The 14,474-nt window shown below is 33.1% G+C and overlaps 4 protein-coding genes across 4 annotated transcripts; 1 reads left to right on the top strand and 3 right to left on the bottom strand.

Annotated features, from left to right (window-relative positions):
• Positions 1 to 200: 200 nt before the first annotated feature.
• On the bottom strand, positions 201 to 1,192 carry LOC110991793 (CDGSH iron-sulfur domain-containing protein 3, mitochondrial). Its single transcript, XM_022257288.2, has 3 exons — positions 942 to 1,192; positions 577 to 803; positions 201 to 416 (listed from the first exon to the last, which is right to left on the bottom strand). Exons 1-3 carry the CDS (start codon positions 987 to 989, stop codon positions 284 to 286), a joined length of 408 nt encoding a protein of 135 aa, XP_022112980.1. The 5' UTR covers positions 990 to 1,192; the 3' UTR covers positions 201 to 283.
• A 353-nt stretch (positions 1,193 to 1,545) lies between these two features.
• On the top strand, positions 1,546 to 8,044 carry LOC110991819 (cell division cycle 7-related protein kinase). The gene is made up of 10 exons (XM_022257342.2): positions 1,546 to 1,832; positions 1,954 to 2,179; positions 2,823 to 2,916; positions 3,487 to 3,629; positions 4,095 to 4,191; positions 4,403 to 4,525; positions 4,758 to 4,960; positions 5,578 to 5,675; positions 6,154 to 6,311; positions 6,951 to 8,044. Exons 1-10 carry the CDS (start codon positions 1,703 to 1,705, stop codon positions 7,095 to 7,097), a joined length of 1,419 nt encoding a protein of 472 aa, XP_022113034.1. The 5' UTR covers positions 1,546 to 1,702; the 3' UTR covers positions 7,098 to 8,044.
• Positions 8,045 to 8,202: 158 nt separating this feature from the next.
• Positions 8,203 to 9,549, bottom strand: LOC110991821 (protein OPI10 homolog). The gene is made up of 4 exons (XM_022257343.2): positions 9,356 to 9,549; positions 9,024 to 9,276; positions 8,841 to 8,950; positions 8,203 to 8,718 (listed from the first exon to the last, which is right to left on the bottom strand). Exons 1-4 carry the CDS (start codon positions 9,392 to 9,394, stop codon positions 8,515 to 8,517), a joined length of 606 nt encoding a protein of 201 aa, XP_022113035.1. The 5' UTR covers positions 9,395 to 9,549; the 3' UTR covers positions 8,203 to 8,514.
• Positions 9,550 to 11,665: 2,116 nt separating this feature from the next.
• On the bottom strand, positions 11,666 to 14,334 carry LOC110991797 (delta-1-pyrroline-5-carboxylate dehydrogenase, mitochondrial). Its single transcript, XM_022257296.2, has one exon. It carries the CDS (start codon positions 13,999 to 14,001, stop codon positions 12,298 to 12,300), a length of 1,704 nt encoding a protein of 567 aa, XP_022112988.1. The 5' UTR covers positions 14,002 to 14,334; the 3' UTR covers positions 11,666 to 12,297.
• Between the last annotated feature and the right edge of the window lie 140 nt (positions 14,335 to 14,474).

Below are 14,474 nucleotides of genomic sequence, written 5' to 3'. Positions count from 1 at the left end.
ATCTGTATAATTTATATGTATCCATATCCAAAGAATATGGATACATATAAATTAATACTGTTTAGAAGCACTGTTGGAATAATGCATGTTGACCCATTTTTTTAAGCTGTTCTCTCTTACAACTTAAGTAACATCCATGACAAGAACTTCAATCCTAGGCTTCTTATGTTTATTTTACAGACATTATTAAAACAGATTAGTAAATTCAAAATTCAGTTACTAATATATTTTTACATAATCTAATAACTAAGCTTATCTAACTGTAATTATTTTTTTAAGTGTTTTACACTCTGATAGTAGTGGCTTCTTGTATCTCTTTCTGTTTGTGAGTTCCGTCACAGAAGGGTCTATTCTTAGTTTGCTTGCAATTACACAACCAGTATTCTTTAGTTTCTTCAACAGTAAATCTAATAGGTCTGTAACAATTGTTAATTCATTAATTGAGTCAAAATAGATCTATTCTAGCCCTGTTATTCACAAAAAGTAAATTAGCATCCTACATCTGTTTTTTATTATGGTATAATATATTATAATATTTTATAAAAATATACTATAAATAATTAATGCAATACCAACTTCTGAGATATTTTAAGATATATATCTTTATGAGTTCCATCACACAGTGGCTGTGATTTAGATTTGCCACAAAGGCACCAGGAGTATGTCTTTCCTGCCTGCAGGGACATTTTAAAAGGCTTTCTATCATATACTGTGCCATTACTTTTTTGGTTATTTGCGGAATAAACTGACGCCAAAGAATTTTTCGGTATTTCTGGTTTTGGAGCCTTTGTAACATAACTGACCTGTAATAAAATGTTCAATGTACAGTTAATGAAATTGCTAAAAAATTCAATTGTTATCAGTATTAATATGAAAATAGTAGTTTTTGATTGCCGACCTAGAAAAACGACGACGATGCCATTAAATTTACTTTAACTTACTGAATTGAGAATGAGGGTTTTCCGTTTTAAAAATGTTCTCGAAAACATTGCTGCTTTTGTTTTAAGGTTACTGATAAATTTATTGTTTATAAATTAATATTTATAACATTAAATTAAAAACAGGAAGAATACGAAGTAAAACTATTTGAAATATTTAAGTAAATGGTACAGGAAATTAATTATAAATATAAAAATTTACTGTTTTTATTTTACTTCATGAATTCATAATACTATATGACGATTGCCAAATGCCACTATAAAAGTAATATCCAGTAAATTGTCAGAGAATTGACGACCTTACTATCCATTACAACCACAGCGCACTATATATAATATATTGGAAAAGAGAATGTGTTTGTACACACAACGATAAGGATTACCAAAAAAGGCTATCCTGTCAACACCTAACATTGCATTAGGGGGTTTGCTGCGCGAATAGCCAGTCCTCACTTTCTCACGGAAACGGTACCAATATCACGTGCAAAGACACTGTGAAGGGTTCTCACTGTATTTTAATGATGAGCTCGGCGTCGGCTATATCTGTGGATTGTGTATCTGTTGATGCTTCTTCATAGTTCATACTTCAAATTCAAAATCACCAACTTTCTTTTTCAATTTTCAAAGTTAGATTTATTTTACTTTTGTTTCTGTTCATCAGTATTATTTATAATGAGTTAGCGTATCATATATAAGCGCTTTCTTTTGCCTTCTTACGCTTTTCTAATTTATATTATCAACATTGTCATTATTTTGTTAAAGTAATGTCAAATACTGTTGGTATTAAAAATAAAATTTTAAAACTACAGAGTTCACAAATAGTTCGAAATGGGACCCACAAAAAAGATAAAAAGGATAGAGGAGATCAATTTTCTTCTTCAGACGATCAAGAAAGTATGTATTTTTCAAGTTATTTTGTATAAATTTGTTGTTAAATAAATAGGTTAATTTAGTAAAGACTTAAGTGTTTAAATAATATTAAAATGAATTATAAATTTGGACATCCTTTTTTTAGATCAACAAATAAATGAATTGGTGCAGAAGTTACCAAAACTAAATAGTATATTTGAAGTTCACCGCAAAATAGGGGAAGGGACTTTCAGTTCTGTTTACCTTGGCTCACTGCGGCAACATGCCAATCTCCCAGATGGACAAAAGCGTTTGTTTGCTATAAAACACCTAGTTCCTACAGCTCATCCGGCAAGGGTTGAACATGAACTAAAATGCCTACAAGACATAGGGTAAGATTCTTTATAAAAAATTTCTCTTACAAAGTAATTGAACCTATTTAATAATTACACTACTCAATTTGCTTGTCCAGTATTATATATACAGGTAGATTGTAATACATCATTTATTTTGTTTCATTTAAGAATATCTATTTTGAGATACATGTTAGATTATTAGAATATTAATTTTCATTGTCAGAAGGAATGTTTGACAATAATTCAAATTCAATTATTGCAATTTTTCAATTTACTCTGTATATAATAACTATTTGCTAAGATATGCTCTTTTGAAGCGATTCCTATTCATAAGCCTACTTAGTCAGTCAGTCATTCATTACTATTTTGTTGTTTGAATGTTCGGTTTTTTTTATTTTGGATTTTTGACCTCATAAAAAATAAAACTTGCCAGTGCTGTGATATGATGAAATATAGCACACATAGTTTTTTGTTGTTGCTGTAAGTAGTTCTAGTAATAATAAGTATTAGGAATTACCTTTTTTAAATTTTGAATAATATAATCAATAAAAAGCTTGAAGGTGCCCATCTATATTATGAAACACATATTTTATTCATTCAAAAATCATAAACTTTTCATCTGTAATATGCAGTCCAAAAATACTGGTCTCTAATTATAACTTATTTTTTTGCTTTATAGTGGCAGACACAATGTGATTGGCGTGGAATTATGCTTAAGGCAATTAGACACTATTGTGTTTATTATGCCATACATACCCCATAGAAAATTTGCAGTAAGTATCCTTAGTTTGATAAATAACCCACATTGATAAAAACAACCAATTTTAAAATATATATTACTACTAGTACCTAGTAGTAGTTTAGACAAGTCCCTAAGCTAATAGCTCAGTTGTTAACTTCATAATGGAATAAATATGTAGTGTAACTTATATAACATTCAGTTAAGTAAGAAGTCTTGTTACAAACTGGCTTTAAATTATTTTTATAATATATAATCATAATTGTGTTTACTTTACCCAAATACCAAGTAGTATTGGGTAAAGTAAGTTAAACGAAAATCCAAATACCTTTCATACTTTATTTACATATATCCATTTTTAAATGGCTGCTACAAAGAGTTAATGTAAAAGACAGGTTATCTAAATGATGTTATATAAATAACTTGGGGCTTTTTGCATGAAATCACAATTTTTTTTTTTCCAAATAAGGTTGGCTAAATATATATTAATTGGTATTATGTGTTGTGATTGGCTAACAATATATAAAAAAATTACAAAATATTTTGAAATTATAAAAAATTCATAATGTCATCATTTTTAAGCAACTCCTAATTTAATTTTAAGGAATATATGGATGATATGGACAGGGACGAGGTGTCTCGTTACTTGCACGCATTGCTGATAGCCCTTAGACATGTACACTCCTTTGGTGTCATCCATCGCGATGTTAAGCCTAGCAACTTTCTCTATGACCGGGAGCGCAGGAGGTATGTTTACCAAACCCCTAATAATATTTATATATAAGTAAAGGCAAAATCTGGTTCAAAATATAATACGCATGCATAATACAGATCAACTTTTTTTATTCACTAAGATGTGATAGGACTTCACGCACAATGGACCTATTGAGAGTCTAAGTACGGAAACGGAGTCCCCACATACATCCGATGTGATACAAATAAACATATATTAAATATTATATAGCATGTATTTTTTGAATTGTTAAATTCAAGATATTTTTTTTTCATGTAACACAATATACACTCATGAATGTCAATAAAGAAATACATATAAAGTTCTCAAAGCATGGGCGTAGAACGGACGAGAACAACTGGAAATAAACAAATTGCGACTAAACTGGCTAAAGGCTGGTTTAAATGATTATATTTTTCTAACTTGGTACAGAATTAAATATATTTTGGAATGAAATTTTTGCTTGATGTGAATTGCAGGTATTTGTTAGTGGACTTTGGTCTTGCGCAGCCCGTGGTAACCATTGAGCCTCCACCAGCCCATAGCAATGGAACCGCAAAACGACTGCGGGAAGAGGTCAGTCCTTAACATATAAAGTGAATTATTTTATACCATTTTTTTAATCATTTAATCAAAACAAAACCTTGTTTGTTATAAATGTAATTTATTCTCTGAATTTTTTGTAATGCAAGTTATTATTTTGTACATTATTGTAAGGATTCTTAATTCATGATGTTTCCAGTGCTTTAGGATTTAATTTAATTCTTATACTGTGCAATCCCGGTAGGACTGTGATTCCTCGCCAGGAGCCAAACGTGTTGCATTGGACTTGTCGCTGCGCGGGCGACATGTTTCGGTACCACGCCGCGGAGACACCATCAAACAAACACCGCTTAAACACGTCACAAAGGTTGGTTACAAACATAACTCTGTTTATTATTATTATTATTAATGTTAAAACCTATAGACCATTTTTAATAAACTTTTTCAAATTAAATTATTCATGGCTTTTACTCCCAGGGAACCTCCCAGAACACATCCTTTTCTGTTATACTGTAAACAGAATGTGACGGAAAGAGACAGATTATTACTTTATTCTGCTCTCTACACTATGCTTCCACTGACTATTACATTTTTTTCAGGTCTCAGGCTTAAACGTAAGCTGCGCTTGTGCGGGTTTGGGTGGAGTCTGCACAGGTTGTGGTCGAAGGCCAACGGCTCGGGCTCCAAGGGCGGGAACGCAGGGCTTTAGGCCCCCGGAGGTGCTCCTCAAAAGCCCCTTGCAGGGAACCGCCGTCGACGTCTGGGCTGCTGGGGTCGTTCTCGCTTCACTCCTTACTTCCAGGTGGGCTAGCTAACATGTAAAATGCGATCTAAATAATAAATAGCATTGCGCGATATTCTGATTGTTATGTGTGTTGTCAATCCTTCTTATTTAGAATACTTTTTTATTATATTTAGCGACGGCTAAGTTCAAATAAATAAAATAAACAATTAGGCAATATCATAATTGTATATGCAAATAGTGACATTTGACAGCTCATTGACGTTTCTTATTATCGCGGAATCTCACAGTATTCAATTTGAAATACTGTCCATATCATCTGGTAAGTTCGATTTTTGAATTCACGTTTTCATTGCTACACTTCAGTTTTAGACATGATGCAATAAAGCAATGCTGTTCATATAACCTTATTATAAAATAAGATATTTCCCACTAAAAAGATTTGTACCATACTAGAAAACACGGTACTAAACATAGTTTATATTTTGTATCAAAACCGATAATTTTATATATTTACCATAGTGGTTCTGTGTAGTTTGAAATTTATGGCTTTCTTTTTATACACTATTTTAATATTTGGTGTATGTGTTTTCTTATGTCAGGTATTAGCAATTGTAAACTTTGATGATTATATAGATATGCTACAAGTGGAATATATAAGTATATTGTGTGTGCAGGTATCCATTTTTTCGAGCTGCAGATGATGTGTCAGCGCTGGCTGAACTCGTGGACTTGCTGGGTTCCGACGCCGTGCATCGCGTCGCGGCGTTTCTACGTATGTATACGTACCCATCTGGTTTAAGAATTTTACAGGCACCACGTATAGCAAGCCAATACAAAAAGCTTAACATTTTCCTTAGATACTTTATTGCCAATCAAGGTTTATTTTTGACAAATATTTACCGTACTTGGTTCTTGCACCAAATAAATCATAGTCACAATTTAATTTTCTTATTTGTTGATTACGTCAACAGTAATTATTTAATTTTTTACACATATTACCCAACATTGCCTATTACGAAAACACCTACTTAACACCCTTTTGCCTTAAAAACGAAATGCATTTTTGAGGATTCCTACAAAAAATCATACGTTTATGTAATGTTATTTTTGATAGCTTTACTTAATTTTGTTGACAAGAGGAGGGGAAATAAATTACAGTAAATCTGCTCCTTTCGGTTTGGGGCCGTTCAAGTTCGGAGCGTACAATCGTTCCATGCTTTGTTTGACATTCTCACCACATTAATGTCTAGGTCGCCGAGTGGTAATGTCAGGCAGTCGCACGGGCATCTGCCTTCGCAAGTTGGCGCAGCGTCTACGTAACCCAACTCCCCCTCCGTGCCTATTCCCCGAGTGCCTCCGTTGTCGTCTTCCCGCTCCACAGTGTCTCTGCCTCACCGCGGATACGCAGGTACAAATATGTTTTTAATAGTTAATTGATTTATTACCTAAATAGTATTGTTTTTGTATTTTTTTTAAGACCAAAGTGTAAAAAATATTCTATATATTCACAATTTTAACGATTTATTTCATTTACAAACCATGAGGATATGTATATGTTTTTATGTGCGTCTTTTATTCATGTCAACATTGTTATACATATTGTAATGACTTTTTTTTTTGGCAATATATTTGGATTGTGCCGCAGTAGCTTAGCAGTTAAAGCACTTTGTCTAGTTTTATGTTTTTGGTTTACATAAGTGGAGAAAGATAATCTTAAAACAATTTATTTTATATTACAGGGTTTTAAACACAAATAATCTCCTTGTGATCAGTCACATATACTAATTATATAAGGTCTTTGGGATGCGTATATAAAACTTTTTTCAAGTTAAGAAAATATAGACTGACTATTAACCACAATATAATATATGTACCTACAAATTAACACTATCAATTGGTAGTTATTTCGGCGGTATTTTTTCCGACATCATTATACGTTCTAATTATATTATCTGTCATCTGTCAACTCATGTGGCTGTCAAATTAAAAATAATAACCTGATTCTATATCCGTTTTCTTAAATGCTTATATCTATCTATCTGTACAGGAGCGCAACATGGAAACGATAGTAGTGGATGACCTACCGGAGGCAGCTTTTAATCTAGCAGCTCGGCTGTTGGACCCCGACCCGCGTACACGCATTACGGCTGAGCAGGCGCTAAAGCATCCTTTCTTAGCGCATCTGCCCCACTGACCACCAAGCGAAATCAATGGAGGAAATGACGTGAGCGGACAGGGTGAGATCGGTAAACAATAGGAACCCAAATTAAATGTAGTTTTAATACATGTGAAACCAATTTTGCCTATGAAGTTTGACAGTTTCCCTTACTCAATTAATGGCCACTGTTATGTGCCAAAGTTTTGGCTTTTTCCTACTAGAAGAATGTGCCCTAAATTTACCAAAGACAACAGTTGTCACTTTCATGCCAGGCTGGATTCGCTCTCACTTTTTTAACTAATAACGGTCATGTTACATACAATAATGTGCAAATTCCTAAATAATTTTTACTATAAACTTTAGAAATGTTAAATTGCATTCAGCTATGTAATTTACAATTGATGTAGTTTTAATTATTTTTATGAATGTTTACTACAATTCCTGTCTCAAGTAGAATTCACAGGCTGTGATTGTTAAGAACTTTAGCTAAAAAAGGTTCGCATTTGGTTGTATGTTTCCTCCATGAGTCATCTAATTGTTCTTTGTGGATATGTTTATGTTGATGTATTTTTCTTATTAACTTAGTTCTTGTTACCATAAGGAGGCCAAATCATCCAATATTACCTCATTATTTATTTAAATGCGCGCGCAAATGATGTTCTTTTAACTTTGATAATTCGTATTTTAAAGCTTTAACTTCATGGATATCATACCGAAAACATTGTAGATTTAACATTATTAGAATTGTGTTTACCATTTTGTAGTAATAGAGATCTCAGATTAATTTTAAGGTATCAATTCTTCGGACTGTTAGTAAAATTTTACAAGAAAATTAAATTTGTATACAATGAAGGCAAAATTGATATTTGGAATACCTGCTTAGAATTGATAAGTAACATGTCTTCCTCAACAGTGTTCATTAGCTGTTAACAGTGCCTTGCATATGAATTGTTGTGCCTTGTTAAAATAAATATTTTAAATGATGGGGGTCTTTTATTTTAAATACGATTTTGATACAAAAGGTCTTGTTTTGGAAGACTGAAAAACAGTGAATCCTATATATGGGTAATCTCCACAAACAGAATTAGGTTATTAAATGCAAACAGGTCTCATAGGGAGTATTTTAGTGAATAATAAAATAGAAGCATTACAATGAATTTAATCAAAATAATAATATATGCGGGTAGCATTGAGAAGTATTAAAGTAATCAGCATTTTTCCAACAATAAATTATCTTAATCTAATTTCAAAATTTTAAATGGTCTTGAACAATTATTTTGTTCACATCATGTTACACTAAATCATCCTCAATCCTCATTTAAATCTGGTATGAAGATTAGTTTAAAAAATATAAATAAAATCTTGTTCAAATATACAATTTAGCCAGTTATTAAATTTAGTTACCCTACATATTATTCAAATTGCTTAAAGTCTGCACTTATCCTATATTTCCTTATAAGTTCTTCCAAAAGTTAGGATTATTCTGCAAGCGTCGCTCGAAGTTCTGGTACCATGTATGTAGAGTATTAAGTGGTATGTAGGAGACACCCGGAGTAGGGGTCATTTGATCTTGCGTAACAGAGAAAGATGCTACAAAGTTCACTAAGTTTTCCAGCATCTTCTGTGCAAATGACACATAGTTGTTTGTTTGTTGTTCCTAAAAAAAGTTAGATAATACAATTACAGTTTCTGGAAGAATACAATATCCTTAAGTAAAATATATTACAAAGAATGAAAATGTATTTTATTACAATAGAGAAGTAAATTTTACACACTTACTAGAACAGGTTCCAACATTTGTGCATTTGCTTCAGGTTCAATGGAGATCCCTATTTGTGCATTGTGACAGATTTGCTGCTGGCCAAATGCATTTATAAATTTGTTTTCACCTGAAACAGCATTTATAATGTTTATTGTTTGCTATGACTAGCTTGGTTTAATTTTAAAAAAAAGATTACATACTTGATAATTCATGAAGCTTTTTTAAATTCTGAATTTTGAATATAGCCGAAGGTTTAGCATTTGAGATATGGCCGAGAGGCTGCCAATTGGGAGGCGCATTGGGGTCAGGCCAGCTCCAGTAGACGATTGCAACTGAACCGGCAGGCAACGGCGTCGTACCCGTCAAAAACACTACCGCATGGTTGATAGAATCAACATCCAGAATTGTCGTGACAAGACTCGTCTCTGAGACTAGCGTAAAGTCTGTTTGCACCTACGACATTTAAACTCCAGAATGAATTCAATCATGTAAACAAAAACATTAGTCCCTCATTTTCTATGAATTTACTTACCAATCGCCCGGATACTATCAATCCGAAAACATTTGACATGTTTTAATTGTAACTTATCTCTATACAACTTATAAATACTTGAGCTTACATAAATAAAAATAAGTTTAGAAACATCTTTCTATGTTCTAGGTTTTCTAGAAAGAACTTCAAATTCGATATGTATGCCGCGGTCACTGCCCACAGACTTTTGCTTTTAGTGCCACTGTCATTGTCAAAGCCCCAAATATATTGATTATTGACAGAATAGCCAGACACATCACACAGTATAGTGTATACAACATTCATTCATAGAGTTCTAGCGTATCGTAGATACGCACTAAAAATGTACATACTGTTTGGTGTAGTATTTTCTATACGATATTGATATGTGTCAATATAAATACAGGACACTAAGAAAAGAAGAAAACAGACGTCACTCAGAACAGACTTTTAAGATGAGTGAGCATGTATTTTTTCCTGTGAACTTTTCTATAAGAATATAAATTAATTACCGTTGTTTGTGAAGAAATATATCAATTTAACAAAGATAAAAATGGGTTGTGATTTATAAAAATATAGAACATCCCATAAATGGTGACCCCGACGTGATAGGATGATGCTGGTGTCTTTTCCAAAATTCCCATAAATGGTGACCCCGACGTGATCATAAATGGTGACCCCGACGTGATAGGATGATGCTGGTGTCTTTTCCAAAATTCCCATAGAGTCAACACTCATGACTCAACACTCGATATGACACACTATGACACTAGCACAATCTGGCGGTAGTTGTGCGGACTAATAATATACTATAACAAGCGTTAAAATAACTAAATAAATAACGCGTATAAATTGCCTCCGACCATATTTATAAATTTTTATTCTTTTTGTTCACACAAAAATAATCCGTTTTTTAATTACAGTAAGACCTAAATTAGTATACGTAGGAAAATCATAATTGGAGTAAATGAAACAAATATTATTTATTAAGTATTTTTTATTGTTTTTGTCTCTTAAAGTGCTATGTAATGACGGTTTGTCATAAAATAAATTTAATTATAATTAAGTATCTAAGTATAATAAAAAAACAGCGATATTTCCTAATCAAATAAAATGTCTTACACACTATTTACTTTCCTTTAGTTAAAAATATTACGGATAAGTCCAAGCAACAGTATTTTTATGATTAGGAATAGACTGGTAAAACTATACCCCAATAATGAGCTGAAATAGAAATGATAAATAAAATTATTGATTATTTAAGAATGGTTAGAGATTAATAATGCATAAATTCTAAATGTAGCTTAAATTTTTTTTACATAGTACTATGTTTTTATGCTCATGACCGCGGAAACAAATTAATAGTGCGATAAGGTTTGAACTTAATAAATATTTATATATTATACAAAACTAAATATTTTTTTCTTAATTATGTATGTAATAAACTGAGTAATTTAGGAATAGTAGGTATACTACGAGAACTTCCACATATCAAAAAACTCTAAAACCATTTTTAAGGAAGTCGAAGTTAGGGGCAATGCGTCGTCCAACAGCAAACCCATTTTTTTACCAATTACATTGGCGTACTTTGCGGCTCACGTCCTTTTCGTAACATACGAAAATAGACCTAAGTAGTTCGTTCTATTACAAATGATTTCATGCTTAAACGAATTTATGAAAAATTATTGTAATTTATACGGTCTACATACTTATTAAATTTCAGCAAACAATTAAAAATATTATTTATGATACCCAGTTTATACACGGCGATCACTGCAAACATATTTTCTTTAACACTCCATTCCATATTGTAATTTGATATTGAATACGAAAAAATATGTGAAATGGCGCAAATCGAAAGTTTTTAAAATAGGTAATATGTACGTATTCCAAGTTCAAAACATTTACAAAGTTGAAAGAAAGAAAAGTTTTTATGTACCTATATTTATGGTATTAGATGCGATTTGACTACTCCTGCCCTGAGTATATTTTAAGTCGGTACCCGACTTAATTGTGGACTGTCCCATATGTAGTTTCCTCCTGAAATGAGTGTACCATATCTCAGGAACACGTCTTTTAAGGTTTGAATATGTAGTTGAAATAATATAACATCGATTTTGGTGCAAGTCCAAAATCAGCAGGGGAGCAAGAGAGCATTAATATATACCTAACCTTTGGTGTCGTTTTATTTCAATGAACCAAACAAACGTAGTAAGTTAATCTTGTTACATTATTAAAATACTTTTAACAATGTACACAAAAGTTTTCAAGTTTTCTTTAATAAGAAAAAATATTTAAGTACTTATAAAAATAACATGAGTAAAAGACTGATTATTTGTAATAGTAATAATTAAATTTATTAACAAGCAGTTTAAAGTGACTTTAATCACCACTAGTTTTATATAAATAGGTTCACAAGTCACAACATAAATATATTCTATGATATTAAATTGTCACAATTACAACAAAAAGTGTTCTGTTACAGTGTTAAGCTTAAATGCATTATCTTAAGAGAGCAAAGGCCAGTAGATAGTAGAAACAAATTAAATATGATAACAGGCAACTAATAAAATAATTCAAGATAAGATTAGTAGTTTTTGTAAAGCAGACGCAGAAGGCGCATAGTTTCAATATTACTCTATAATTCCAATCTCAAATTATCACATCAACAATGCTTTCTCTTAAGTATTGAGCTACATCTATCAGGTAACAGTTTTAACATATTTTTTTCTAGCCCTGTTGGCTGTATTACAATGTTATATTATATATACTATAAATTAACCAGATATACACATCACTCTTGCCTAGCTACTAATTCATAGTAGTGATAAGAATAAATACTTTTCAATATTAATACTAAAATACCTATAGCATTTAAAACAAGAAAGCATAATACTATAACTATGGTAAGTAATTATTGATACATCATTATTGTACTGTTTCGTTTGATTTAAAAGATTTACTTAATCCTTCATATACGGGTAGTCAATTTCTCGCAGGGGGACAAAAGTCTCCTTGATGGACTGTGGAGATGTCCATCTCATGACATAGTTAGGACCACCTGCCTTGTCATTAGTGCCTGACATGCGACCACCACCAAATGGCTGTTGCCCTACTACTGATCCAGTAGATTTATCATTGATATAGAAATTACCAGCTGTCATCTTTAACTCCTCTAATGCCGTTTGCAAGAAATTCTTATCCTTAGCAAATACAGCTCCAGTTAAAGCAAATTTAGTGGAAGATCCCACTAGGGACACTGTCTTCATAACATCCTTATCATCATACACATACATTGTAAGGACCGGTCCAAAGATTTCTTCAGTCATTAACTTGTCATGAGGATCACTGGTTTCAATGATGGTCGGCTGAATAAAGTATCCTTTACTGTCATCAAATTCTCCTCCACCAAGAATCTTGTTCTTGGGGTTGTTTTTAGCATGTTTAATGTAGCCAGAAATTCTTGCAAATGCTTTATCATCAATTACAGCACCAGTGAAAATAGAGAAGTCAGTAGGATCTCCAATTTTAAGTTTTGATCTTTCTTGAAGCAAACCTTCCTTGATTGGTTCATAAAGTGATTTGGGAACATACATTCTTGAGCAAGCTGAACACTTTTGACCATTAAATTCAAACGCTGATCTGATTGTGCCATTAACAACAGATTGTATGTCAGCTGTTGGATGAATGAAGTGATAGTTCTTGCCTCCACATTCTCCAATTAAGCGTGGATAGTTCTTATACACATTCAAATTCTTTCCTACCTCATTCCATAGCCAGTTAAATGTTGGGACTGATCCAGTAAAGTTAATTCCAGCTAGCAAGGGAGATGCTGTGATTGTACGTCCAAATGTTGGACCATCCGCAGGTACAAAATTTACTATTCCTGCAGGAAGACCAGCTTCTCTCATTATGTTGAAAATCCGCCAATTTGACAGCAGGGCTGTATCAGAAGGTTTCCATAAGACACCATTACCCATAAGAGCTGGTGTGTAAGCCAAGTTGCCCCCAATAGCTGTAAAGTTAAATGGGCTAATAGCTGCAATAAAACCATCTAGGCCTCTGAATCTGAGTGAGTTAAGTGTTACTGATGGGTTTTCAGATATTGGCTGATACTTAGCATTTTCTTTCAAAAAGAAAACATTAAACCGAAAGAAATCAATAAGCTCAGCTGCAGAATCTATTTCAGCCTGAACAACAGATTTAGACTGGCCAAGCATTGTTGCTGCATTGAGTTTTTGGCGGTGCTCACCAGCCATTAGGTCTGCAGCACGCTGCCAGATATCTACCCGTTCGTGAAGAGGAGTACGATCCCAACGTCGCTGCGCTTCGGCAGATACACTGATCGCCTTTTGAATTGTCTTCTCGCTGGCATAGTAGTACTTGGCGATGGACCGAGAGTGATTGTGAGGCATAACCTGGTGTCGGGGTTCACCTTCTTTAATGTACTCATCGCCAATGACGATGGGCACCTCTTCGGTGACAGCAGCCGTGCGTTTCAGCTCGCTAGTAAGCTCGTTGCGCTCGCGGCTTCCAGCGAGATATCCAAGAACGGGCTCATTAACAACACCAAAGTCTTGAAACTTTGAAAGCTCCACAACGCTCGAGGCAGAGCGCTCTAGCGAACGCGCTCGTAGAAAGCTCCTCGTACACAACGCAGACATCATTTTGGACTACTTGGTTTCTATGCAGTTACAGCTAAAATACTTTTACAAGATTCTGATAAGATAATCAATGTCGAGTTCGAGATTCGTACGGAAACTCGTGACAGAAGGTCGTTCTCGTTACGTGTTACGTAAAGTCGGGCGAGCGACCGTAGAGGATACGAGTAATGGATTTGATACGGAAAAAAACGTAATTGGCAACAACCAATACCGCGACACTGTAAAGTTGACCTTCACTATTTCACATTTTGTCGCAAATACAGTAGATTAAAATATAGAATGATGTCAAGTTGCCAAGTAAGAAATTTTCACAACCCGAATTATGTATTGATGTGTAGATTTTTTATTTTTGTCTCAGTCTTATTTTGCAATGACAGCTGACACAACAAATTCAGATACAGATTTAGTATTTTTAAAAAGCCACCTTAAAAGAGATGACTACATATTTAAAAATGATATATAATAATCATCGTCAT

This window comes from Pieris rapae, chromosome 2 (assembly GCF_905147795.1).
Source record: "Pieris rapae chromosome 2, ilPieRapa1.1, whole genome shotgun sequence".
NCBI classification, from domain to species: Eukaryota; Metazoa; Arthropoda; class Insecta; order Lepidoptera; family Pieridae; genus Pieris; species Pieris rapae.
This window is presented reverse-complemented; position numbering and strand designations above follow the sequence as displayed.

Bases quoted from the DNA above. Each gene is read 5' to 3' on its own strand.
- LOC110991793 (XM_022257288.2), bottom strand. From the start codon at position 989: ATGTTTTCGAGAACATTTTTAAAACGGAAAACCCTCATTCTCAATTCA. The intron at 804-941 runs GTAAGTTAAAGT...ATTTTATTACAG, and splicing joins AAACCCTCATTCTCAATTCA to GTCAGTTATGTTACAAAGGC. The intron at 417-576 runs GTTGGTATTGCA...CAATTGTTACAG, and splicing joins TATCTTAAAATATCTCAGAA to ACCTATTAGATTTACTGTTG.
- LOC110991821 (XM_022257343.2), bottom strand. From the start codon at position 9,394: ATGTCAAATGTTTTCGGATTGATAGTATCCGGGCGATTG. The intron at 8,951-9,023 runs GTATGTAATCTT...ATGCTGTTTCAG, and splicing joins AAAGCTTCATGAATTATCAA to GTGAAAACAAATTTATAAAT. The intron at 8,719-8,840 runs GTAAGTGTGTAA...AACTTTTTTTAG, and splicing joins AAATGTTGGAACCTGTTCTA to GAACAACAAACAAACAACTA.
- LOC110991819 (XM_022257342.2), top strand. From the start codon at position 1,703: ATGTCAAATACTGTTGGTATTAAAAATAAAATTTTAAAACTACAGAGT. The intron at 2,917-3,486 runs GTAAGTATCCTT...TTTAATTTTAAG, and splicing joins TACCCCATAGAAAATTTGCA to GAATATATGGATGATATGGA. The intron at 6,312-6,950 runs GTACAAATATGT...CTATCTGTACAG, and splicing joins GCCTCACCGCGGATACGCAG to GAGCGCAACATGGAAACGAT.
- LOC110991797 (XM_022257296.2), bottom strand. From the start codon at position 14,001: ATGATGTCTGCGTTGTGTACGAGGAGCTTTCTACGAGCGCGTTCGCTA.